Here is a 27,074-nt window from a genome sequence, read left to right as displayed (position 1 = left end):
AACTCTAGTGCTAATAAGATATTCAGGCCTTTGAATATGGTGAATTTAAAAGTTTGAAAAACCGGAAAAAAAAAATCATATGCCAGGCAAAAGAAGGAAAATAAAAAGGAAAGCTAGGAGAATTTCTGGAAAATTTGGGCTGATATATTGGGTGGTTTCCATACCAATATCGATTTCTTCAAGAAGCGGATCACAAGCTCACCAATTTTCCTGGAAAATTTGCATCTAATCCGCAGGAAAATATTCTCAAAACATATGAACAGAGACAAAGAACTCAAGGATAAAACAAATAAGGACAAATTTTCGTAGTCGTCCTTCTAATTTTACGGTTGTCTCAATTTCCTCCCTCTAGTTTCAGTTGTCTCAATTTCGTCTCTATAGTTTGTTTTACGTTCCAAATTGGTAAAATCTTTAACACCGTTAATGAAACTAACGGAAAAAATATGATTAAAAAATTAAGTGCTCCAATTTTCAATTTGGTTGAACCGTTGCGAAGATCTTATTTTTTTTGATCATTTTATCCTAGATGGTCGTAATGAATTTTTGGCTTTAAGGCCTTTTAACGAGCACCCGAAGACTTCTTATTTAGTTTCAAAGGCCTTAGAGCCAAAAATCCATTATGACCATTTAAAAAAAATGATCAGAAAAATAAGATTTTCGTACCGGTTCAACCAGATTGAAAATTGGAACACTTAATTTTTTAATCATATATTTTTTCGTTAGTTTCATTAACGATTTTACCAATTTGGAACGTAAAACAAACTACATGGACGAAATTGAGATAATTGAAACTAGAGGGACGAAATTGAAACAACCGTAAAACTAGAGGGACGACTACGAAAATTTGCTCAACAAATAATTGTGCAGAAAAGTCTAAACAGCATATTTATGAGCTAGCAAGACCTTTGAAAACTGAAGTCTTACCATGAATTTGTCAGACAGACTTAGCATATAGCACTGTCTCGAAGACTCGGGAATCGAAACACCTAGAACTGCTGAAAAAGGGGGTAAAAAAAGGAAAGAACCATTTCACCTTGAGCATAATTTTCAGTTTGTATTTACACTGAGATCTCTGTGAACACAAGAACAGGTTACTAAAACCGTTTCACTCACATGATTTAAATACATAAAGGAGCTAATTAGTTAAGAACTACTTTCTTCAACACGTCACAACCCCTATTCTTTTGTTGTTGGAGAGGTCTCAGAATTTGTAAGACCGAGAGAACAGAGGGGCTTATTACATTTAGAGAGTACCAAGTCTGAAAATAAGCAAACAAATGAAAATGCAGTAAATAAAAATTTCATGATTCGTAGGGGAGTTTCATGCTTCATCTGCAAGGAGAGGCTACACTTCAGCTCACTCTATTCTCCTTCCATCTGAAAGCCCAAGTATCACACCAAATAATTAGGTCAGACAAAATTTCAAATGGATTATTTCACATACGCACACGGGCAAGACACATCCATGTGTCGTAATTGGAGAGAGAGAGAGAGAGAGAGATGTGACAAGCAGAGAGAAGGAATCAATGAAACATCCAACTCGAAGAATCAGTTACCTATTTCAATGGATGGAATATGAGCAATCTTGTGCCAATCTTCGCCGCTTCCCTTTTCGCATCTTTTCCCAAGAAGGGGACACCCACGTATAGACAAAGATTCAAGATATGAAAGTTTACCCAGCCACTCTGGCAGAGATTCCAACCCATCGAAATTCCAAATTTTCAAAGTTCTCAAGGCAGGGAGGTGCTTAAGTTGATCAGGAAGAGACTTGACCTCTGACCATCCCCATAAATCTAGTTCCTCAAGGGAGTTGAAATGGATCCATGGTTGTGATGCTGCACTTGTGGAGGGCCAGGGGAAATATCTATTCTCCTCTCCGAATTTACCTATACCCAATCTTTGAAGGCTAGTGGTGCAAACCAGCCCCTTCTCCCTACAACTCCCCCAATTTGAACACGATATAATAGCCAGCACCTTGAGGGATGTGAGGGTGCGTAATGCATCTGGATTGGGTGTCTTTAACTTTGGACAGTTAAGTAGCCGTATATCTATGAGGGTTGGTTGTAGCACCCCTTCTGGCAAACACTTCAACTCCGTGAAACCAGAAATTATAAGTTCTTCAAGGGAGGTTGAGCCCTTGAACGCTGCCTCTGTTTCATCAATTGGACCCATCAGGTTATAGCAATAACATACACATTTCAAACTTCTCAAGAAACCTTGTGTTTCTAGCTTTGGCAAATAACTTAGCCCATCTATTTCCACTATTGCCACATCTCTTGTTGTTTGAAACGTAGAGGATGGAGGGATGAGTCCGAAAATTCTCTTTCGTCCCTTGTTTGGTTTGAGGAAAAAAGAAGAAAAAATGGCTAATTAGAGGATTAAGTACAATGACAATTTAATTTCTTCTATTTTCTTGTTAATTATTTTCTATTCTCATCCTTCTTTTCCACAAGGTTCCAAACAAAGCATTAGGGGTTCATTGCTTTTTCTCATTTGTGAATATTCTATTAAGGCTACATTTGTTGACAAAATACATTTTTCTCAAAAATATTTTACCAATTCTGAATATTTGGTTGCAAAAACTTGGAATAAATGATTTTTTTAAGAAATTGGTTTATATCCATGAGAGGAATTAACTTACAGAGCAAAAAACATTAAATTACGTCATTTCATCTTAAGGACGAACTAGCTTACTAATCCCATCTTATAACATTTGAGGACATCAGGCCCTTGGAAACAACGTATTCTTTAAACAACCAAATTAATCTCGTACAGTATATTAAAAACAATTTCTATTGGAACTTAATTTTATGGTGTGCAACCAAATAATGCAAAATAAATTTCATGCAATCATTTTACGGGTAAAATGTTTTGAATGAAACCAATTTTGAGCGAAAAATATTTTACCCTGACAAACGAAGCCTTAAGAGCAAAATTTTTGCAATTCACATCTTTTTGTACAAGGGATGGGCTGTACCTTGTTTCATCGACCGATCATAATTTAACGTATCGGATAGTGTGTCATACATTCCTAGCTTAATTTCTCTGCAAAGAGAGTTCTTTGATTCTCTCATATTTGTACTCATTTGATGTCTAAGTTTCTTGATTTAGTTGTTGTCACTTCTTATATCGTGATACGGAAAGTATTTGGCTGAAAGTTATGAAACAGATTGGTATATGTACAAATCCACCAGGTCACATAGTTATGAAAGATGTACGATTGACTATCCTACAGGGAGCCCATAATATTTATGGGGCCCAAGGGCCAATATAGATGTTGATCACCTGAGTGGTATGAAAGATGTACGATTGACTATCCTACGGGGAGCCCATAATATTTATGGGGCCCAAGGGTCAATATAGATGTTGATCACCTGAGTGGTGCTTGGCAAGTGTTACCGAAATGAGCTGGGTATTAGGAAACAAAGGAAAAACGTTCGGAATGATCCTACTTGATTTGTTATCCGCTTTGTAGATATTGGAAATGTATTTGTTTTGAGGATTGTAAAAATCCGGGTCGTCACATTTGTGGACAACAAACCCTTTGCAACAACTTAATCTTTAGACAACACAAAATTGGAGATGTATTTGTTTTGAGGAATGTAAAAAATTGGGTCGTCACATTTGTGGAGCTCAAACCTGGGCAACAACTTAATCTTTAGACAACACAAATCTCATGCAATATATTAAAAAAAAATCTCCATTGAAACTCAATTTTATTGTATGCAACCAAATAATGCAAAATAAATTTCATGCAATCATTTTACGGGTAAAATATTTTGAATAAAACCAATTTTGTGTGAAAATATTTTACCTCAAGACAAACATAGCTTAAAAGCAAATTTTTTGCAATCCACATCTTTTGTGTATAAGGAGGTATGGATTGTACCTTGTTTCGTGGTAATTAATGTGAATAAGATGCAATTTAAAAATATATAGATTAGTGAATAGAAAAGAACTTGGAAGGGTAAACTCCGGGCAATTATGAATCCAAAGTCGTCGAAGGGACATCAAGCTGTTGAATGCTGCTGCTATTTTGTCAATTGGATTTCGCATTTTTAACTTTGGGCACCGCTGTATATCTAGATGTATGAGGGTTGGTTGTAGCACCCATGCTGGCAAAAATGTCAACTCAATTTAGCTATTACAAATAAGTCATCCCATTTTGATAGGCGCTTAAATGTTCACATTAGCGCCTCCTAATTTATCCTTGCTAAGTCTATTTATATCATTACTTGAAGTTTAATGCTTGACTTTTGTATTGTAGGTGTTTGAAGGCTTAATACGTTAAAACCGTAAATTAAATTTACGCGGGCAGCTAAAAGGAATTGATTATGGATTGGGCCTTATTAGGAATTGAAAGTGGTAGCCCAATAACACGACAGTGATGCATGTTTGGTGGGCTATTTTGAACAAGTCTTGGACCAAGGAAAAGAATGGGGCTTTAAGCCAATTTCTCAGCAGTGGGCCACGTATGGAAAAAAGGATTTTTCAAGTGACTTTTTTTAGTCCACGCAGGAGGGAATTATTAGGTCGGCACTTCATCACATATAAAAGGGGAGAACAGGAGGCGGAAAAGAGGACGGGGGACTACAGGGTTCCAAAATTACTTTGGCAGCTTCAGATTTTTGTTCTTTCATTCAGAGATATTTTTTCGTTTAAGTTCTTAGAGTTTTGTTTAATTCCCACGCACGATGAGGCTGCCGAACGAGCTGCAACAGGATTTCTTTGTTCCGAATATTATTTAGTTTCTCTCGTGAGTTATTTTTCCATTCAAGTTTTGAAGTTTTATTTAATTCCTCACATTCCGGTAACTAGTTTTAATTTCTGCTCATTATAAAAGTTGTTCGTTGGTTCCTATTTAATTTAGATCTTTTATTTATTTTTCACGTCGCGCAATAGAAACATGTTTCAAACTAGGGTTTCTTTCATTTTTTGCTTGATAATGAGTGAGTAGTTTTCTGAGGTTTGGTCGCTGGGTAAAGGCGCGCCACGACCCAATTGGGATTTGTCTCAGAATTTTTCGCACATTAATTTAATTAAATAATTTAGTTGGTGAAAACTACGTCCGTTGGACGAATCCGATGCATTGCCAGATCTCATATGAGCGGGAACAGGGGACCAAAACTTGTTCGCCGTTGTGTACGGGACCGGCAACCTTAGGATTCACATCCTTCGGAGTTTCCAATTCTCCCTAAATTTAACCATTTTTTTAAAACCTTGAAAAGCAAGCGGATTCTGATTGGGTAGAGAGCGCCGAATTCCCTACGACCGTGCCTCTCTTTTTTATCCTTTGAGCAAGTTATCTGTTAGCATTAGTTCATTAATCAACTAAAAGATAAGGGGTGGCTACCTAAGAGCTAATTTTAATTCTACAATCCGAGGTTCCATAGCACACACTTCACCGTCCTTAGTGGATTTGACTCCGGTCTTACCGGGTATTGTGCTACATTGGTCTCAGGCCTACGCTTGGGGCAACCCATTATTTTAGGTCTAGGAATCGGTCAAGCACATTTATTTCCAGTACTATTGCCATATCTCTCTTCGTCTGAAACGTGGAAGATGGAGGGGGGAGTTCAAAAATTGTCTCGTGCCCCTTGTTCGTTTGAGGGAAAAGAGAAGAAAAAAAAAATGGCAAAATAGAGTTTTTAGTAGAATAAAAAATTTCCTTTATTTTTCCTGTAAATTATTTTCTCTCCTGTTCCCTCTTTTTCCAAAGGTTTCAAACAAGCATTAGGGGTTCATTGCTTTTACTCTTTCCCGGATCTTCTTGTCAGGACAAAATATATTGTTTGCAAACATATTATACCAATTTTGGGTGTCTGGTTGCATAAACTTGGATTAAACTATTTCTTAAGAAAAAGTTTTATAACGACAACAAGAATTAACTTACGGAGCGAAAAACATTATATTACGTCATTTTCTCTTATGGAAGAACTAACTTATTAATCCCTTCTTATAACCTCTGGCCCTTGGCAACAACTTATTGTTTAGACAACGACAATCTTGTACTTCATATTTTACACAATCTCTGTTGGAAATTTATTTTATGGTGTGCAAAGGAATAATACAAAATAAATTTCATGCAATCATTTTATAGGTATTGTTTCGAATAAAAGAAAACTTGTGCAAAAAATATCATACCTCGAGACAAACGAGTCCTTTTAGAGCAAAAGTTTTGCAATTCACATCTTCTTTTATGAGGGATGGGTTGTAGCTTAATTCGTGGTAATTATGGTGAATAAGAAGCAATTTTAAACCTAAAGGTTGAGTAGATAGAAAAGTACCTGGAAGGGTTATCCACTCCTAAATCACAAATATTTGAAGGGATGTAAAGCCGTTGAATGCTTCTTCTAATTCGTCAATTGGACTTAGTGTTTTTAACTTTGGGCATCTGCGTACGTCTATCTTTTTGACGGTTGGTTGTAGCACCCCTTTTGGCAAACACGTCAACTCAATTTAGCTATTGCAAATAAGTCGGCCTATTTATTTCCAGTACTATTGCCATCTCTCTTTGTCTGGAACGTGGAGGATGGAGGGGGGAGTTCAAAAGTTGTCTCTTGCCCCTTGTTGGTTTGAGGGAATAGAGAAGAAAAAATATGGCAAAATAGAGTACTATTAAGTACAATAAAAAATTTCCTTCATTTTTCATGTTTATTATTTTCTCTTCTCTTCCCTCTTTTTCCACAAGGTTCCAAACAAAGCATTAGGGGTTCATTGCTTTTACTCTTTCGCGGATCTTCTTGTCTGGACAGAATACATTGTTTGCAAACATATTATACCAATTTTGGGTGTATGGTTGCATAAACTTGGATTAAACTATTTCTTAAGAAAAAGTTTTATAACGACAACAAGAATTAACTTACGGAGCGAAAAACATTATATTACGTCATTTTCTCTTATGGAAGAACTAACTTATTAATCCCTTCTTACAACCTTTGTGGACCTCAGGCCCTTGGCAACAACTTATTGTTTAGATAACAAAAATCTCGTACTTCATATTTTACACAATCTCTGTTGGAAATTTATTTTATGGTGTGCAAAGGAATAATACAAAATAAATTTCATGCAATCATTTTATAGGTATTGTTTCGAATGAAAGAAAACTTGTGCAAAAAATATCATACCTCGAGACAAACGAGTCCTTTTAGAGCAAAAGTTTTGCAATTCACATCTTCTTTTATGAGGGATGGATTGTAGCTTAATTCGTTGTAATTTTGGTGAATAAGAAGAAATTTTAAAACTAAAGGTTGAGTAGACAGAAACGTACCTGGAAGGGTTATCAACTCCGGGCAATCGTAAATCACAAGTTCTTGAAGGGATGTCAAGCCATTGAATGCTGCTTCTAATTCGTCAGTTGGACTGAGCGTTTTTAACTTTGGGCATCTGCGTATATCTATCTTTTGGAGGGTTGGTTGTAGCACCCCTTCTGGCAAACACGTCAACTCACCGTAGTCGCTAATTGCAAGTTCTTGAAGGGAGTTTGAGCCCTTGAACGCTGCTTTTGTTTCGTCAATTGGACCCATCAGATTATAGCAATGATAATACTCACTTCGAACTTCTCAAGAAACCTTATGTTTTCTAGCTTTGGCAAATAACTTAGCCCATCTATTTCCACTATTGTCATATGTCTCTTCATTTGGAACATGGAGGATGGAGGGTTGAGATAGAAAATTCTCTCTCGCCCCTTGTTTGGTTCGAGGAAAATGAGAATAAAAAATGGCCAAAAAGAGGATTATGTACAATAACAAATTTTCTACTTTTTTCTTGTTAATTATTTTCTCTTTTCTTCCCTCTCTTTCCACACCAACTTAGCGTTAGGTCTTCTTTGCTTTTTATCTTTTGCAAATCTTCTATTAATGCTCCATTTCTATTGAGAAAATACATTTTTTGCAAAAATATTTTACCAATTTTTGTTATTTTGCTGTATATACTTGGAATAATTTTTTTTAAAGAGATCGGTTTATATCCACGAGAGGAATTAACTTACGGAGCAAAAAACATTAAATTACGTCATTTAACCTTAAGGATGAATTGGCTTATTAATCCCATCTCGTACGTAACATTTGTTGTAACATCCAGTCTAGCTTAATCTGCTAGAATAATCAATGAATTTCAAAGAAAATATAAACAAAAATACTATTTAATGGATTATTGACGGTAGTGGAGTTATAACCGAATGGGTGCTCTTGCCGTAATTATGACTTTTTGTATTGCCGTGTGGAGTTTCTAGTTGAAGGGAGAGAGTGTGACTCATCACTTTGAGTCTTGATCTTAATTTGTCCATCTATACGAAGAACATAGGATTTTCTTGAGGCCATTAGATTTCAGCAGGCTATTAAGAACATGAGGAAAATCAACTGATCTTTTAGCTTTTAGCAAGTGAGGTTTTTGGCTGTGGGTGCATGGCAGTGAGTTTTGGCTGAGATCTTTGTGTCACACGTTCATCGACCGATCATAACTTAACGTATCGGATAGTGTGTCATACATTCCTAGCCTAATTTCTCTGCAAAGAGTGTTCTTTGATTCTCTCATATTTGTACTCATTTGATGTCTAAGTTTCTTGATTCAGTTGTTGTCACTTCTTATATCGTGATACGGAAAGTATTTGGCTGAAAGTCATGAAACAGATTGGTATATGTACAAATCCACCAAGTCACATAGTTATGAAAGATGTACGATTGACTATCCTACGGGGAGCCCAGAATATTTATGGGGCCCAAGGGCCAATACAGATGTTGATCGATCACCTGAGTGGTGCTTGGCAAGTGTTACCGAAATGAGCTGGGTATTAGAATACAAAGGAAAAACGTTCGGAATGATCCTACTTGATTTGTTATCTGCTTGGTAGATATTGGAAATGTATTTGTTTTGAGGATTGTAAAAATCCGGGTCGTCACATTTGTGGACAACAAACCCTTTGCAACAACTTAATCTTTAGACAACACAAAATTGGAGATGTATTTGTTTTGAGGAATGTAAAAATTTGGGTCGTCACATTTGTGGAGCTGAAACCTGGACAACAACTTAATCTTTAGACAACACAAATCTCATGAAATATATGAAAAAAAATCTCCGTTGAAACTCAATTTTATTGTGTGCAACCAAATAATGCAAAATAAATTTCATGCAATCATTTTATGGGTAAAATATTTTGAATAAAACCAATTTTGTGTGAAAATATTTTACCTCAAGACAAACATAGCTTTAAGAGCAAATTTTTTTGCAATCCACATCTTTTTGTATAAGGAGGTATGGGTTGTACCTTGTTTCGTGGTAATAATTGTGAATAAGACGCAATTTAAAAATAAATAGATTAGTGAATAGAAAAGAACCTGGAAGGGTCATTTCCGGGCAATCTTGAATCAAAAGTCGTCGAACGGACGTCAAGCTGTTGAATGCTGCTGCTATTTTGTCAATTGGATTTCGCATTTTTAACTTTGCGCACCGCTGTATATCTATATCTGTGAGGGTTGGTTGTAGCACCCATGCTGGCAAAAACGTCAACTCAATTTAGCTAGCTATTGCAAATAAGTCATCCAATTTATTTGCAGTACTATTGCCATATCTCTCTTCGTTTGGAACGTGGAAGATAGAGGGGGGAGTTCAAAAATTGTCTCGTGTCCCTTGTTTGTTTGAGGGAAAAGAGAAGGAAAAAAAAATGGCAAAATAGAGTTTTTGGTACAATAAAAAATTTCCTTTATTTTTCCTGTAAATGATTTTCTTTTCTCTTCCCTCTTTTTCCATAAGGTTCGAAACAAAGCATTAGGGGTTCATTGCTTTTACTCTTTCACGGATCTTCTTGTCTGTGCAGAATGCATTGTTTGCAAACAAATTAGACCAATTTTGGGTGTTTGGTTGCATAAACTTGGATTAAACTATTTCTTAAGAAAAAGTTTTATAACGACAACAAGAATTAACTTACGGAGCGAAAAACATTATATTACGTCATTTTCTCTTATGGCAGAACTAACTTACTAATCCCTTCTTATAACCTTTGTGGACCTCTGGCCCTTGACAACAACTTATTGTTTAGATAACAAAAATCTCGTACTTCATATTTTATACAATCTCTGTTGGAAATTTATTTTATGGTGTGCAAAGGAATAATACAAAATAAATTTCATGCAATCATTTTATAGGTATTGTTTCGAATAAAAGAAAACTTGTGCAAAAAATATCATACCACGAGACAAACGAGTCCTTTTAGAGCAAAAGTTTTGCAATTCACATCTTCTTTTATGAGGGATGGGTTGTAGCTTAATTCGTGGTAATTATGGTGAATAAGAAGAAATTTTAAAACTAAAGGTTGAGTAGATAGAAAAGTACCTGGAAGGGTTATCAACTCCGGGCAATCGCAAATCACAAGTTCTTGAAGGGATGTCAAGACATTGAATGCGGCTTCTAATTCGTCAATTGGACTGAACGTTTTTTAACTTCGGGCATCTGCGTATGTCTATCTTTTGGAGGGTTGGTTGTAGCACCCCTTCTGGCAAACTCGTCAACTCACCGTAGTCGCTAATTGCAAGTTCTTGAAGGGAGTTTGAGCCCTTGAACACTGCTTTTGTTTCGTCAATAGGACCCATCAGATTATAGCAATGATAATACTCACTTCGAACTTCGAAAGAAACCTTATGTTTTCTAGCTTTGGCAAATAATTTAGCCCATCTATTTCCACTATAGTCATATGTCTTTTCATTTGGAACATGGAGGTTGGAGGGTTGAGATAGAAAATTCTCTCTCGCCCCTTGTTTGGTTCGAGGAAAATGAGAATAAAAAATGGCCAAAAAGAGGATTATGTACAATAACAATTTTCCTACTTTGTTCTTGTTAATTATTTTCTCTTTTCTTCCCTCTCTTTCCACACCAACTTAGCGTTAGGTCTTCTTTGCTTTTTATCTTTTGCAAATCTTCTATTAATGCTCCATTTCTATTGAGAAAATACATTTTTTGCAAAAATATTTTACCAATTTTTGTTATTTTGCTGTATATACTTGGAATAATTTTTTTTAAAGAGATCGGTTTATATCCACGAGAGGAATTAACTTACGGAGCAAAAAACATTAAATTACGTCATTTAATCTTAAGGATGAATTGGCTTATTAATCCCATCTCGTACGTAACATTCGTTGTAACATCCAGTCTAGCTTAATCTGCAAGAATAATCAATAAATTTCAAAGAAAATATAAACAAAAATACTATTTAATGGATTATTGACGGTAGTGGAGTTATAACCGAATGGGTGCTCTAGCCGTAATTAAGACTTTTTGTATTGCCGTGTGGAGTTTCTAGTTGAAGGGAGAGAGTGTGACTCATCACTTTGAGTCTTGATCTCAATTTGTCCATATATACGAAGAACATAGGATTTTCTTGAGGCCATTAGATTTCAGCATGCTCTTAAGAACATGAGGAAAATCAACTGATCATGTAGCTTTTAGCAAGTGAGGTTTTCGGCTGTGGGTGCATGGCAGTGAGTTTTGGCTGAGATCTTTGTGTCACGCGTTCATCGACCGACCATAACTTAACATATCGGATAGTGTGTCATACATTCCTAATCTAATTTCTCTGCAAAGAGTGTTCTTTGATTCTCTCATATTTGTCCTCATTTGATGTCTAAGTTTCTCGATTCAGTTGTTGTCACTTCTTATATCGTGATACGGAAAGTATTTGGCTGAAAGTCATGAAACAGATTGGTATATGTACAAATCCACCAGGTCACATAGTTATGAAAGATGTACGATTGACTATCCTACGGGGAGCCCATAATATTTATGGGGCCCAAGGGCCAATACAGATGTTGATCGATCACCTGAGTTGTGCTTGGCAAGTGTTACCGAAATGAGCTGGGTATCAGGATACAAAGGAAAAACGTTCGGAATGATCCTACTTGATTTGTTATCCGCTTTGTAGATATTGGAAATGTATTTGTTTTGAGGATTGTAAAAATCCGGGTCGTCACATTTGTGGACAACAAACCCTTTGCAACAACTTAATCTTTAGACAACACAAAATTGGAGATGTATTTGTTTTGAGGAATGTAAAAATTTGGGTCATCACATTTGTGGAGCTGAAACCTGGACAACAACTTAATCTTTAGACAACACAAATCTCATGAAATATATGAAAAAAAATCTCCGTTGAAACTCAATTTTATTGTGTGCAACCAAATAATGCAAAATAAATTTCATGCAATCATTTTATGGGTAAAATATTTTGAATAAAACCAATTTTGTGTGAAAATATTTTACCTCAAGACAAACATAGCTTTAAGAGCAAAATTTTTCCAATCCACATCTTTTTGTATAAGGAGGTATGGGTTGTACCTTGTTTCGTGGTAATTATTGTGAATAATACGCAATTTAAAAATAAATAGATTAGTGAATAAAAAAAAAACCTGGAAGGGTCAACTCCGGGCAATCGTAAATCCAAAGTCGTCGAAGGGACGTCAAGCTGTTGATTGCTGCTGCTATTTTGTCAAATTGGATTTCGCATTTTTAACTTTGGGCACCGCTGTATATCTATATCTGTGAGATTTGGTTGTAGCACCCATGCTGGCAAAAACGTCAACTAAATTTATTTATTGCAAATAAGTCATCCCATTTATTTGCAGTACTATTGCCATATCTCTCTTCGTTTGGAACGTGGAAGATGGAGGGGGGAGTTCAAAAATTGTCTCGTGTCCCTTGTTGGTTTGAGGGAAAAGAGAAGGAAAAAAACAAGGCAAAATAGAGTTTTTGGTACAATAAAAAATTTCCTTTATTTTTCCTGTAAATGATTTTCTCTTCTCTTCCCTCTTTTTCCATAAGGTTCCAAACAAAGCATTAGGGGTTCATTGCTTTTACTCTTTCGCGGATCTTCTTGTCTGTGCAGAATACATTGTTTGCAAACATATTATACCAATTTTGGGTGTTTGGTTGCATAAACTTGGATTAAACTATTTCTTAAGAAAAAGTTTTATAACGACAACAAGAATTAACTTACGGAGCGAAAAACATTATATTACGTCATTTTCTCTTATGAAAGAACTAACTTATTAATCCCTTCTTATAACCTTTGTGGACCTCTGGCCCTTGGCAACAACTTATTGTTTAGACAACAAAAATCTCGTACTTCATATTTTACACAATCTCTGTTGGAAATTTATTTTATGGTGTGCAAAGGAATAATACAAAATAAATTTCATGCAATCATTTTATAGGTATTGTTTCGAATAAAAGAAAACTTGTGCAAAAAATATCATAGCTCGAGACAAACGAGTCCTTTTAGAGCAAAAGTTTTGCAATTCACATCTTCTTTTATGAGGGATGGGTTGTAGCTTAATTCGTGGTAGTTATGGAGAATAAGAAGAAATTTTAAAACTAAAGGTTAAGTAGATAGAAAAGTACCTAGAAGGGTTATCAACTCCGGGCAATCGTAAATCACAAGTTCTTGAAGGGATGTCAAGCCATTGAATGCTGCTTCTAATTCGTCAATTGGACTTAGCGTTTTTAACTTTGGGCATCTGCGTATGTCTATCTTTTGGAGGGTTGGTTGTAGCACCCCTTCTGGCAAACACGTCAACTCACCGTAGTCGCTAATTGCAAGTTCTTGAAGGGAGTTTGAGCCATTGAACGCTGCTTTTGTTTCGTCAATTGGACCCATCAGATTATAGCAATGATAATACTCACTTCGAACTTCGAAAGAAACCTTATGTTTTCTAGCTTTGGCAAATAACTTAGCCCATCTATTTCCACTATTGTCATATGTCTCTTCATTTGGAACATGGAGGATGGAGGGTTGAGATAGAAAATTCTCTCTCGCCCCTTATTTGGTTCGAGGAAAATGAGAATAAAAAATGGCCAAAAAGAGGATTATGTACAATAACAATTTTCCTACTTTGTTCTTGTTAATTATTTTCTCTTTTCTTCCCTGTCTTTCCACACCAACTTAGCGTTACGTCTTCTTTGCTTTTTATCTTTTGCAAATCTTCTATTAATGCTCCATTTCTATTGAGAAAATACATTTTTTGCAAAAATATTTTACCAATTTTTGTTATTTTGCTGTATATACTTGGAATAATTTTTTTTCAAGAGATCGGTTTATATCCACGAGAGGAATTAACTTACGGAGCAAAAAACATTAAATTACGTCATTTAATCTTAAGGATGAACTAGCTTAATAATCCCATCTCGTACGTAACATTTGTTGTAACATCCAGTCTAGCTTAATCTGCTAGAATAATCAATGAATTTCAAAGATAATATAAACAAAAATACTGTATTTAATGGATTATTGACGGTAGTGGAGTTATAACCGAATGGGTGCCCTAGCCGTAATTATGACTTTTTGTATTGCCGTGTGGAGTTTCTAGTTGAAGGGAGAGAGTGTGACTCATCACTTTGAGTCTTGATCTTAATTTGTCCATATATACGAAGAACATGGGATTTTCTTGAGGCCATTAGATTTCAGCAAGCTATTAAGAACATGAGGAAAATCAACTGATCATGTAGCTTTTAGCAAGTGAGGTTTTCGGCTGTGGGTGCGTGGCAGTGAGTTTTGGCTGAGATCTTTGTGCCACACGTTCATCGACCGATCATAACTTAACGTATCGGATAGTGTGTCATACATTCCTAGCCTAATTTCTATGCAAAGAGTGTTCTTTGATTCTCTCATATTTGTACTCATTTGATGTCTAAGTTTCTTGATTCAGTTGTTGTCACTTCTTATATCGTGATACGGAAAGTATTTGGCTGAAAGTCATGAAACAGATTGGTATATGTACAAATCCACCAGGTCACATAGTTATGAAAGATGTACGATTGACTATCCTACGGGGAGCCCAGAATATTTATGGAGCCCAAGGGCCAATACAGATGTTGATCGATCACCTGAGTGGTGCTTGGCAAGTGTTACCGAAATGAGCTGGGTATTAGAATACAAAGGAAAAACGTTCGGAATGATCCTACTTGATTTGTTATCCGCTTTGTAGATATTGGAAATGTATTTGTTTTGAGGATTGTAAAAATCCGGGTCGTCACATTTGTGGACAACAAACCCTTTGCAACAACTTAATCTTTAGACAACACAAAATTGGAGAAGTATTTGTTTTGAGGAATGTAAAAATTTGGGTCGTCACATTTGTGGAGCTCAAACCTAGACAACAACTTAATCTTTAGACAACACGAATCTCATGAAATATATGAAAAAAAAATCTCCGTTGAAACTCAATTTTATTGTGTGCAACCAAATAATGCAAAATAAATTTCATGCAATCATTTTGTGGGTAAAATATTTTGAATAAAACCAATTTTGTGTGAAAATATTTTACCTCAAGACAAACATTGCTTTAAGAGCAAAATTTTTGCAATCCACATCTTTTTGTATAAGGAGGTATGGGTTGTACCTTGTTTCGTGGTAATTATTGTGAATAAGACGCAATTTAAAAATAAATAGATTAGTGAATAAAAAAGAACCTGGAAGGGTCAACTCCGGGCAATCGCAAATCCAAAGTCGTCGAAGGGACGTCAAGCTGTTGAATGCTGCTGCTATTTTGTCAATTGGATTTCGCATTTTTAACTTTGGGCACCGCTGTATATCTATAGCTGTGAGGGTTGGTTGTAGCACCCATGCTGGCAAAAACGTCAACTCAATTTAGCTATTGCAAATAAGTCATCCCATTTATTTGCAGTTCTATTGCCATATCTGTCTTCGTTTGGAACGTGGAAGATGGAGGGGGGAGTTCAAAAATTGTCTCGTGTCCCTTGTTGGTTTGAGGGAAAAGAGAAGGAAAAAAAAAAGGTAAAATAGAGTTTTTGGTACAATAAAAAATTTCCTTTATTTTTCCTGTAAATGATTTTTTCTCTTCCCTCTTTTTCGATTAGGTTCCAAACAAAGCATTAGGGGTTCATTGCTTTTACTCTTTCGCGGATCTTCTTGTATGTGCAGAATACATTGTTTGCAAACATATTATACCAATTTTGGGTGTTTGGTTGCATAAACTTGGATTAAACTATTTCTTAAGAAAAAGTTTTATAACGACAACAAGAATTAACTTACTGAGCGAAAAACATTACATTACGTCATTTTCTCTTATGGAAGAACTAACTTATTAATCCCTTCTTATAACCTTTGTGGACCTCTGGCCCTTGGCAACAACTTATTGTTTAGACAACAAAAATCTCGTACTTCATATTTTATACAATCTCTGTTGGAAATTTATTTTATGGTGTGCAAAGGAATAATACAAAATAAATTTCATGCAATCATTTTTTAGGTATTGTTTCGAATAAAAGAAAACTTGTTCAAAAAATATCATACCTCGAGACAAACGAGTCCTTTTAGAGCAAAAGTTTTGCAATTCACATCTTCTTTTATGAGGGATGGGTTGTAGCTTAATTCGTGGTAATTATGGTGAATAAGAAGAAATTTTAAAACCAAAGGTTGAGTAGATAGAAAAGTACCTGGAAGGGTTATCAACTCCGGGCAATCGTAAATCACAAGTTCTTGAAGGGATGTCAAGCCATTGAATGCTGCTTCTAATTCGTCAATTGGACTGAGCGTTTTTAACTTTGGGCATCTGCGTATGTCTATCTTTTGGAGGGTTGGTTGTAGCACCCCTTCTGGCAAACACGTCAACTCACCGTAGTCGCTAATTGCAAGTTCTTGAAGGGAGTTTGAGCCCTTGAACGCTGCTTTTGTTTCGTCAATTGGACCCATCAGATTATAGCAATGATAATACTAACTTCGAACTTCGAAAGAAACCTTATGTTTTCTAGCTTTGGCAAATAACTTAGCCCATCTATTTCCACTATTGTCATATGTCTCTTATTTGGAACATGGTGGATGGAGGGTTGAGATAGAAAATTCTCTCTCGCCCCTTGTTTGGTTCGAGGAAAATGAGAATAAAAAATGGCCAAAAAGAGGATTATGTACAATAACAATTTTTCTACTTTGTTCTTGTTAATTATTTTCTCTTTTCTTCCCTCTCTTTCCACACCAACTTAGCGTTAGGTCTTCTTTGCTTTTTATCTTTTGCAAATCTTCTATTAATGCTCCATTTCTATTGAGAAAATACATTTTTTGCAAAAATATTTTACCAATTTTTGTTATTTTGCTGTATATACTTGGAATAATTTTTTTTAAAGAGATCGGTTTATATCCACAAGAGGAATTAACTTACGGAGCAAAAAACATTAAATTAGGTCATTTACTCTTAAGGATGAACTGGCTTAATAATCCCATCTCGTACGTAACATTTGTTGTAACATCCAGTCTAGCTTAATCTGCTAGAATAATCAATGGATTTCAAAGAAAATATAAACAAAAATACTATTTAATGGATTATTGACGGTAGTGGAGTTATAACCGAATGGGTGCCCTAGCCGTAATTATGACTTTTTGTATTGCCGTGTGGAGTTTCTAGTTGAAGGGAGAGAGTGTGACTCATCACTTTGAGTCTTGATCTTAATTTGTCCATATATACGAAGAACATGGGATTTTCTTGAGGCCATTAGATTTCAGCAAGCTATTAAGAACATGAGGAAAATCAACTGATCATGTAGCTTTTAGCAAGTGAGGTTTTCGGCTGTGGGTGCGTGGCAGTGGGTTTTGGCTGAGATCTTTGTGCCACACGTTCATCGACCGATCATAACTTAACGTATCGGATAGTGTGTCATACATTCCTAGCCTAATTTCTATGCAAAGAGTGTTCTTTGATTCTCTCATATTTGTACTCATTTGATGTCTAAGTTTCTTGATTCAGTTGTTGTCACTTATTATATCGTGATACGGAAAGTATTTGGCTGAAAGTCATGAAACAGATTGGTATATGTACGAATCCACCAGGTCACATAGTTATGAAAGATGTACGATTGACTATCCTACGGGGAGCCCAGAATATTTATGGAGCCCAAGGGCCAATACAGATGTTGATCGATCACCTGAGTGGTGCTTGGCAAGTGTTACCGAAATGAGCTGGGTATTAGAATACAAAGGAAAAACGTTCGGAATGATCCTACTTGATTTGTTATCCGCTTTGTAGATATTGGAAATGTATTTGTTTTGAGGATTGTAAAAATCCGGGTCGTCACATTTGTGGACAACAAACCCTTTGCAACAACTTAATCTTTAGACAACACAAAATTGGAGAAGTATTTGTTTTGAGGAATGTAAAAATTTGGGTCGTCACATTTGTGGAGCTCAAACCTGGACAACAACTTAATCTTTAGACAACACAAATCTCATGAAATATATGAAAAAAAAATCTCCGTTGAAACTCAATTTTATTGTGTGCAACCAAATAATGCAAAATAAATTTCATGCAATCATTTTGTGGGTAAAATATTTTGAATAAAACCAATTTTGTGTGAAAATATTTTACCTCAAGACAAACATTGCTTTAAGAACAAAATTTTTGCAATCCACATCTTTTTGTATAAGGAGGTATGGGTTGTACCTTGTTTCGTGGTAATTATTGTGAATAAGACGCAATTTAAAAATAAATAGATTAGTGAATAGAAAAGAACCTGGAAGGGTCAACTCCGGGCAATCGCAAATCCAAAGTCGTCGAAGGGACGTCAAGCTGTTGAATGCTGCTGCTATTTTGTCAATTGGATTTCGCATTTTTAACTTTGGGCACCGCTGTATATCTATAGCTGTGAGGGTTGGTTGTAGCACCCATGCTGGCAAAAACGTCAACTCAATTTAGCTATTGCAAATAAGTCATCCCATTTATTTGCAGTTCTATTGCCATATCTCTCTTCGTTTGGAACGTGGAAGATGGAGGGGGGAGTTCAAAAATTGTCTCGTGTCCCTTGTTGGTTTGAGGGAAAAGAGAACGAAAAAAAAAAGGCAAAATAGAGTTTTTGGTACAATAAAAAATTTCCTTTGTTTTTCCTGTAAATGATTTTCTCTTCTCTTCCCTCTTTTTCCATAAGGTTCCAAACAAAGCATTAGGGGTTCATTGCTTTTACTCTTTCGCGGATCTTCTTGTATGTGCAGAATACATTGTTTGCAAACATATTATACCAATTTTGGGTGTTTGGTTGCATAAACTTGGATTAAACTATTTCTTAAGAAAAAGTTTTATAACGAAAACAAGAATTAACTTACGGAGCGAAAAACATTATATTACGTCATTTTCTCTTATGGAAGAACTAACTTATTAATCCCTTCTTATAACCTTTGTCGAACTCTGGCCCTTGGCAACAACTTATTGTTTAGACAACAAAAATCTCGTACTTCATATTTTATACAATCTCTATTGGAAATTTATTTTATGGTGTGCAAAGGAATAATACAAAAATAAATTTCATACAATCATTTTATAGGTATTGTTTCGAATAAAATAAAACTTGTGCAAAAAATATCATACCTCGAGACAAACGAGTCCTTTTAGAGCAAAAGTTTTGCAATTCACATCTTCTTTTATGAGGGATGGGTTGTAGCTTAATTCGTGGTAATTATGGTGAATAAGAAGAAATTTTAAAACTAAAGGTTGAGTAGATAGAAAAGTACCTGGAAGGGTTATCAACTCCGGGCAATCGTAAATCACAAGTTCTTGAAGGGATGTCAAGCCATTGAATGCAGCTTCTAATTCGTCAATTGGACTGAGCGTTTTTAACTTTGGGCATCTGCGTATGTCTATCTTTTGGAGGGTTGGTTGTAGCACCCCTTCTGGCAAACACGTCAACTCACCGTAGTCGCTAATTGAAAGTTCTTGAAGGGAGTTTGAGCCCTTGAACGCTGCTTTTGTTTCGTCAATTGGACCCATCAGATTATAGCAATGATAATACTCACTTCGAACTTCTCAAGAAACCTTATGTTTTCTAGCTTTGGCAAATAACTTAGCCCATCTATTTCCACTATTGTCATATTTCTCTTCATTTGGAACATGGTGGATGGAGGGTTGAGATAGAAAATTCTCTCTCGCCCCTTGTTTGGTTCGAGGAAAATGAGAATAAAAAATGGCCAAAAAGAGGATTATGTACAATAACAATTTTCCTACTTTGTTCTTGTTAATTATTTTCTCTTTTCTTCCCTCTCTTTCCACACCAACTTAGCGTTAGGTCTTCTTTGCTTTTTATCTTTTGCAAATCTTCTATTAATGCTCCATTTCTATTGAGAAAATACATTTTTTGCAAAAATATTTTACCAATTTTTGTTATTTTGCTGTATATACTTGGAATAATTTTTTTTAAAGAGATCGGTTTATATCCACAAGAGGAATTAACTTACGGAGCAAAAAACATTAAATTAGGTCATTTACTCTTAAGGATGAACTGGCTTAATAATCCCATCTCGTACGTAACATTTGTTGTAACATCCAGTCTAGCTTAATCTGTTAGAATAATCAATGAATTTCAAAGAAAATATAAACAAAAATACTATTTAATGGATTATTGACGGTAGTGGAGTTATAACCGAATGGGTGCCCTAGCCGTAATTATGACTTTTTGTATTGCCGTGTGGAGTTTCTAGTTGAAGGGAGAGAGTGTGACTCATCACTTTGAGTCTTGATCTTAATTTGTCCTTATATACGAAGAACATGCGATTTTCTTGAGGCCATTAGATTTCAGCAAGCTATTAAGAACATGAGGAAAATCAACTGATCATGTAGCTTTTAGCAAGTGAGGTTTTCGGCTGTGGGTGCGTGGCAGTGAGTTTTGGCTGAGATCTTTGTGTCACACGTTCATCGACCGATCATAACTTAACGTATCGGATAGTGTGTCATACATTCCTAGCCTAATTTCTCTGCAAAGAGTGTTCTTTGATTCTCTCATATTTGTACTCATTTGATGTCTAAGTTTCTTGATTCAGTTGTTGTCACTTCTTATATCGTGATACGGAAAGTATTTGGCTAAAAGTCATGAAACAGATTGGTATATGTACAAATCCACCAGGTCACATAGTTATGAAAGATGTACGATTGACTATCCTACGGGGAGCCTAGAATATTTATGGAGCCCAAGGGCCAATACAGATGTTGATCGATCACCTGAGTGGTGCTTGGCAAGTGTTACCGAAATGAGCTGGGTATCAGAATACAAAGGAAAAACGTTCGGAATGACCCTACTTGATTTGTTATCCGCTTTGTAGATATTGGAAATGTATTTGTTTTGAGGATTGTAAAAATCCGGGTCGTCACATTTGTGGACAACAAACCCTTTGCAACAACTTAATCTTTAGACAACACAAAATTGGAGAATTATTTGTTTTGAGGAATGTAAAAATTTGGGTCGTCACATTTGTGGAGCTCAAACCTGGACAACAACTTAATCTTTAGACAACACAAATCTCATGAAATATATGAAAAAAAAATCTCCGTTGAAACTCAATTTTATTGTGTGCAACTAAATAGTGCAAAATAAATTTCATGCAATCATTTTGTGGGTAAAATATTTTGAATAAAACCAATTTTGTGTGAAAATATTTTACCTCAAGACAAACATTGCTTTAAGAGCAAAATTTTTGCAATCCACATCTTTTTGTATAAGGAGGTATGGGTTGTACCTTGTTTCGTGGTAATTATTGTGAATAAGACGCAATTTAAAAATAAATAGATTAGTGAATAAAAAAGAACCTGGAAGGGTCAACTCCGGGCAATCGCAAATCCAAAGTCGTCGAAGGGACGTCAAGCTGTTGAATGCTGCTGCTATTTTGTCAATTGGATTTCGCATTTTTAACTTTGGGCACCGCTGTATATCTATAGCTGTGAGGGTTGGTTGTAGCACCCATGCTGGCAAAAACGTCAACTCAATTTAGCTATTGCAAATAAGTCATCCCATTTATTTGCAGTTCTATTGCCATATCTCTCTTCGTTTGGAACATGGAAGATGGAGGGGGGAGTTCAAAAATTGTCTCGTGTCCCTTGTTGGTTTGAGGGAAAAGAGAAGGAAAAAAAAATGGCAAAATAGTGTTTTTGGTACAATAAAAAATTTCCTTTATTTTTCCTGTAAATGATTTTTTCTCTTCCCTCTTTTTCCATAAGGTTCCAAACAAAGCATTAGGGGTTCATTGCTTTTACTCTTTCGCGGATCTTCTTGTCTGTGCAGAATACATTGTTTGCAAACATATTATACCAATTTTGGGTGTTTGGTTGCATAAACTTGGATTAAACTATTTCTTAAGAAAAAGTTTTATAACGAAAACAAGAATTAACTTACGGAGCGAAAAACATTATATTACGTCATTTTCTCTTATGGAAGAACTAACTTATTAATCCCTTCTTATAACCTTTGTGGAACTCTGGCCCTTGGCAACAACTTATTGTTTAGACAACAAAAATCTCGTACTTCATATTTTATACAATCTCTATTGGAAATTTATTTTATGGTGTGCAAAGGAATAATACAAAAATAAATTGCATACAATCATTTTATAGGTATTGTTTCGAATAAAATAAAACTTGTGCAAAAAATATCATACCTCGAGACAAACGAGTCCTTTTAGAGCAAAAGTTTTGCAATTCAGATCTTCTTTTATGAGGGATGGGTTGTAGCTTAATTCGTGGTAATTATGGTGAATAAGAAGAAATTTTAAAACTAAAGGTTGAGTAGATAGAAAAGTACCTGGAAGGGTTATCAACTCCGGGCAATCGTAAATCACAAGTTCTTGAAGGGATGTCAAGCCATTGAATGCTGCTTCTAATTCGTCAATTGGACTGAGCGTTTTTAACTTTGGGCATCTGCGTATGTCTATCTTTTGGAGGGTTGGTTGTAGCACCCCTTCTGGCAAACACGTCAACTCACCGTAGTCGCTAATTGCAAGTTCTTGAAGGGAGTTTGAGCCCTTGAACGCTGCTTTTGTTTCGTCAATTGGACCCATCAGATTATAGCAATGATAATACTCACTTCGAACTTCTCAAGAAACCTTATGTTTTCTAGCTTTGGCAAATAACTTAGCCCATCTATTTCCACTATTGTCATATGTCTCTTCATTTGGAACATGGAGGATGGAGTGTAGACATAGAAAATTCTCTCTCGCCCCTTGTTTGGTTCGAGGAAAATGAGAATAAAAAATTGCCAAAAAGAGGATTATGTACAATAACAATTTTCCTACTTTGTTCTTGTTAATTATTCTCTTTTCTTCCCTCTCTTTCCACACCAACTTAGCGTTAGGTCTTCTTTGCTTTTTATCTTTTGCAAATCTTCTATTAATGCTCCATTTCTATTGAGAAAATACATTTTTTGCAAAAATATTTTACCAATTTTTGTTATTTGGCAGTATGAACTTGGAATAATTTTTTTTAAGGAGATCGGTTTATATCCACGAGAGGAATTAACTTACGGAGCATAAAACATTAAATTACGTCATTTAATCTTAAGGATGAACTGGCTTAATAATCCCATCTCGTACGTAACATTTGTTGTAATATCCAGTCTAGCTTAATCTGCTAGAATAATCAATGAATTTCAAAGAAAATATAAACAAAAATACTATTTAATGGATTATTGACGGTAGTGGAGTTATAACCGAATGGGTGCCCTAGCCGTAATTATGACTTTTTGTATTGCCGTGTGGAGTTTCTAGTTGAAGGGAGAGAGTGTGACCCATCACTTTGAGTCTTGATCTTAATTTGTCCATATATACGAAGAACATGGGATTTTCTTGAGGCCATTAGATTTCAGCAGGCTATTAAGAACATGAGGAAAATCAACTAATCATGTAGCTTTTAGCAAGTGAGGTTTTCGGCTGTGGGTGCATGGCAATGAGTTTTGGCTGAGCTCTTTGTGTCACACGTTCATCGACCGATCATAACTTAACGTATCGGATAGTGTGTCATACATTCCTAGCCTAATTTCTCTGCAAAGAGTGTTCTTTGATTCTCTCAAATTTGTACTCATTTGATGTCTAAGTTTCTTGATTCAGTTGTTGTCACTTCTTATATCGTGATACGGAAAGTATTTGGCTGAAAGTCATGAAACAGATTGGTATATGTACAAATTCACCAAGTCACATAGTTATGAAAGATGTACGATTGACTATCCTACGGGGAGCCCATAATATATATGGGGCCCAAGGGCCAATACAGATGTTGATCGATCACCTGAGTGGTGCTTGGCAAGTGTTACCGAAATGAGCTGGGTATCAGAATACAAAGGAAAAAAGTTCGGCATGATCCTACTTGATTTGTTATCCGCTTTGTAGATATTGGAAATGTATTTGTTTTGAGGATTGTAAAAATCCGGGTCGTCACAATTGTGGACAACAAACCCTTTGCAACAACTTAATCTTTAGACAACACAAAATTGGAGATGTATTTGTTTTGAGGAATGTAAAAATTTGGGTCATCACATTTGTGGAGCTCAAACCTGGACAACAACTTAATCTTTAGACAACACAAATCTCATGAAATATATGAAAAAAAAATCTCCGTTGAAACTCAATTTTATTGTGTGCAACCAAATAATGCAAAATAAATTTCATGCAATCATTTTATGGGTAAAATATTTTGAATAAAACCAATTTTGTGTGAAAATATTTTACCTCAAGACAAACATAGCTTTAAGAGCAAAATTTTTGCAATCCACATCTTTTTGTATTAGGAGGTATGGGTTGTACCTTGTTTCGTGGTAATTATTGTGAATAAGACGCAATTTAAAAATAAATAGATTAGTGAATAGAAAAGAACCTGGAAGGGTCAACTCCGGGCAATCGTAAATCCAAAGTCGTCGAAGGGACGTCAAGCTGTTGAATGCTGCTGCTATTTTGTCAATTGGATTTCGCATTTTTAACTTTGGGCACCGCTGTATATCTATATCTGTGAGGGTTGGTTGTAGCACCCATGCTGGCAAAAACGTCAACTCAATTTAGCTATTGCAAATAAGTCATCCCATTTATTTGCAGTACTATTGCCATATCTCTCTTCGTTTGGAACGTGGAAGATGGAGGGGGGAGTTCAAAAATTGTCTCGTGTGCCTTGTTGGTTTGAGGGAAAAGAGAAGGAAAAAAAAAAGGCAAAATAGAGTTTTTGGTACAATAAAAAATTTCCTTTATTTTTCCTGTAAATGATTTTCTCTTCTCTTCCCTCTTTTTCCATAAGGTTCCAAACAAAGCATTAGGGGTTCATTGCTTTTACTCTTTCGCGGATCTTCTTGTCTGTGCAGAATACATTGTTTGCAAACATATTATACCAATTTTGGGTGTTTGGTTGCATAAACTTGGATTAAACTATTTCTTAAGAAAAAGTTTTATAACGACAACAATAATTAACTTACGGAGCGAAAAACATTATATTACGTCATTTTCTCTTATGGAAGAACTAACTTATTAATCCCTTCTTATAACCTTTGTGGACCTCTGGCCCTTGGCAACAACTTATTGTTTAGACAACAAAAATCTCGTACTTCATATTTTTTACAATCTCTCTTGGAAATTTATTTTATGGTGTGCAAAGGAATAATACAAAAATAAATTTCATGCAATCATTTTATAGGTATTGTTTCGAATAAAAGAAAACTTGTGCAAAAAATATCATACCTCGAGACAAACGAGTCCTTTTAGAGCAAAAGTTTTGCAATTCACATCTTCTTTTATGAGGGATGGGTTGTAGCTTAATTCGTGGTAATTATGGTGAATAAGAAGAAATTTTAAAACTAAAGGTTGAGTACATAGAAAAGTACCTAGAAGGGTTATCAACTCCGGGCAATTGTAAATCACAAGTTTTTGAAGGGATGTCAAGCCATTGAATGCTGCTTCTAATTCGTCAATTGGACTGAGCGTTTTTAACTTTGGGCATCTGCGTACGTCTATCGTTTGGAGGGTTGGTTGTAGCACCCCTTTTGGCAAATACGTCAACTCAATTTAGCTATTGCAAATAAGTCGGCCTATTTATTTCCAGTACCATTGCCATCTCTCTTTGTCTGGAACGTGGAGGATGGAGGGGGGAGTTCAAAAGTTGTCTCTCGCCCCTTGTTGGTTTGAGGGAACAGAGAAGAAAAAATATGGCAAAATAGAGTACTATTAAGTACAAGGAAAAATTTCCTTCATTTTTCATGTTTATTATTTTCTCTTCTCTTCCCTCTTTTTCCACAAGGTTCCAAACATAGCATTAGGGGTTCATTGCTTTTACTCTTTCGCGGATCATCTTGTCCGGACAGAAAACATTGTTTGCAAACATATTATACCAATTTTGGGTGTATGGTTGCATAAACTTGGATTAAACTATTTCTTAAGGCGGATCAAAAAAAAAAAACTATTTCTTATTAAAAAATTTTATAACGACAACAAGAATTAACTTACGGAGCGAAAAACATTATATTGCGTCATTTTCTCTTATGGGAGAACTAACTTATTAATCCCTTCTTATAACCTTTGTGGACCTCAGGCCCTTGGCAACAACTTATTGTTTAGACAACAAAAATCTCGTACTTCATATTTTACACAATCTCTGTTGGAAATTTATTTTATGGTGTGCAAAGGAATACTACAAAATAAATTTCATGCAATCATTTTATAGGTATTGTTTCGAATAAAAGAAAACTTGTGCAAAAAATATCATACCTCGAGACAAACGAGTCCTTTTAGAGCAAAAGTTTTTCAATTTATATCTTCTTTTATGAGGGATGGGTTGTGACTTATTTCGTGGTAATTATGTTGATTAAGAAGCAATTTAAAAACTAAATGTTGAGTGGATAGAAAAGTACCTGGAAGGGTTATCAACTCCGGGCAATCGTAAATCACAAGTATTTGACGGGATGCCAAGCCGTTGAATGCTGCTTCTAATTCGTCAATTGGACTGAGCGTTTTTAACTTTGGGCATTTGCGTATGTCTATCTTTTGGAGGGTTGGTTGTAGCACCCCTTCTGGCAAACACGTCAACTCACCGCAGCCGTGAATATCAAGATTTTGAAGGGAATTTGAGCCCTTGAACGCTGATTTGGTTTTGTCAATTGAACCCATCAGGTTATAACAATGACATATTCTAACTTCTCAAGAAACCCTAGGTTTTCTAGCTGGTATATATTGCAAATGACTCAGCCCATCCATTTCCACTATTGCCATATCTCTCTTTGTTTGGAACGTGTAGGATGGAGGGGGGAGCTTGAAAATTCTCTCTCGCTCCTTGTTTGGTTTGAGGGAAAAGAGAACACAA

The 27,074-nt window shown here is 35.6% G+C and overlaps 1 protein-coding gene across 5 annotated transcripts in view; it reads right to left on the bottom strand.

Annotated features, from left to right (window-relative positions):
- Positions 1–1,032: 1,032 nt before the first annotated feature.
- LOC131301945 (putative disease resistance protein RGA4) overlaps positions 1,033–27,074 on the bottom strand; it is an 83,205-nt gene continuing 57,163 nt past the window's right edge. For 2 of the 5 annotated variants that reach the window (XM_058328474.1, XM_058328471.1), the window contains 12 exons: positions 26,626–26,803; positions 24,612–24,767; positions 22,549–22,776; positions 21,561–21,716; positions 19,496–19,723; positions 18,505–18,660; positions 16,441–16,668; positions 15,454–15,609; positions 7,271–7,498; positions 3,960–4,115; positions 1,557–2,150; positions 1,033–1,377 (listed from right to left, as the gene is read on the bottom strand). In XM_058328474.1, the coding sequence (XP_058184457.1) occupies positions 1,358–1,377; positions 1,557–2,150; positions 3,960–4,115; positions 7,271–7,498; positions 15,454–15,609; positions 16,441–16,668; positions 18,505–18,660; positions 19,496–19,723; positions 21,561–21,716; positions 22,549–22,776; positions 24,612–24,767; positions 26,626–26,803 (2,484 nt within the window). In that variant the 3' untranslated portion in view covers positions 1,033–1,357. Of the gene's footprint in view, positions 1,378–1,556; positions 2,151–3,959; positions 4,116–7,270; positions 7,499–9,335; positions 9,492–13,386; positions 13,615–15,453; positions 15,610–16,440; positions 16,669–18,504; positions 18,661–19,495; positions 19,724–21,560; positions 21,717–22,548; positions 22,777–24,611; positions 24,768–26,625; positions 26,804–27,074 lie in introns of all 5 variants that reach the window. The other 3 variants (XM_058328470.1, XM_058328473.1, XM_058328472.1) reach the window with 3 other exon arrangements.

This window comes from Rhododendron vialii, chromosome 9a (assembly GCF_030253575.1).
Source record: "Rhododendron vialii isolate Sample 1 chromosome 9a, ASM3025357v1".
Taxonomy (NCBI): domain Eukaryota; kingdom Viridiplantae; phylum Streptophyta; class Magnoliopsida; order Ericales; family Ericaceae; genus Rhododendron; species Rhododendron vialii.
Note: the sequence above shows the minus strand (reverse complement) of the source record. Positions and strands in the feature narration are given on the sequence as shown.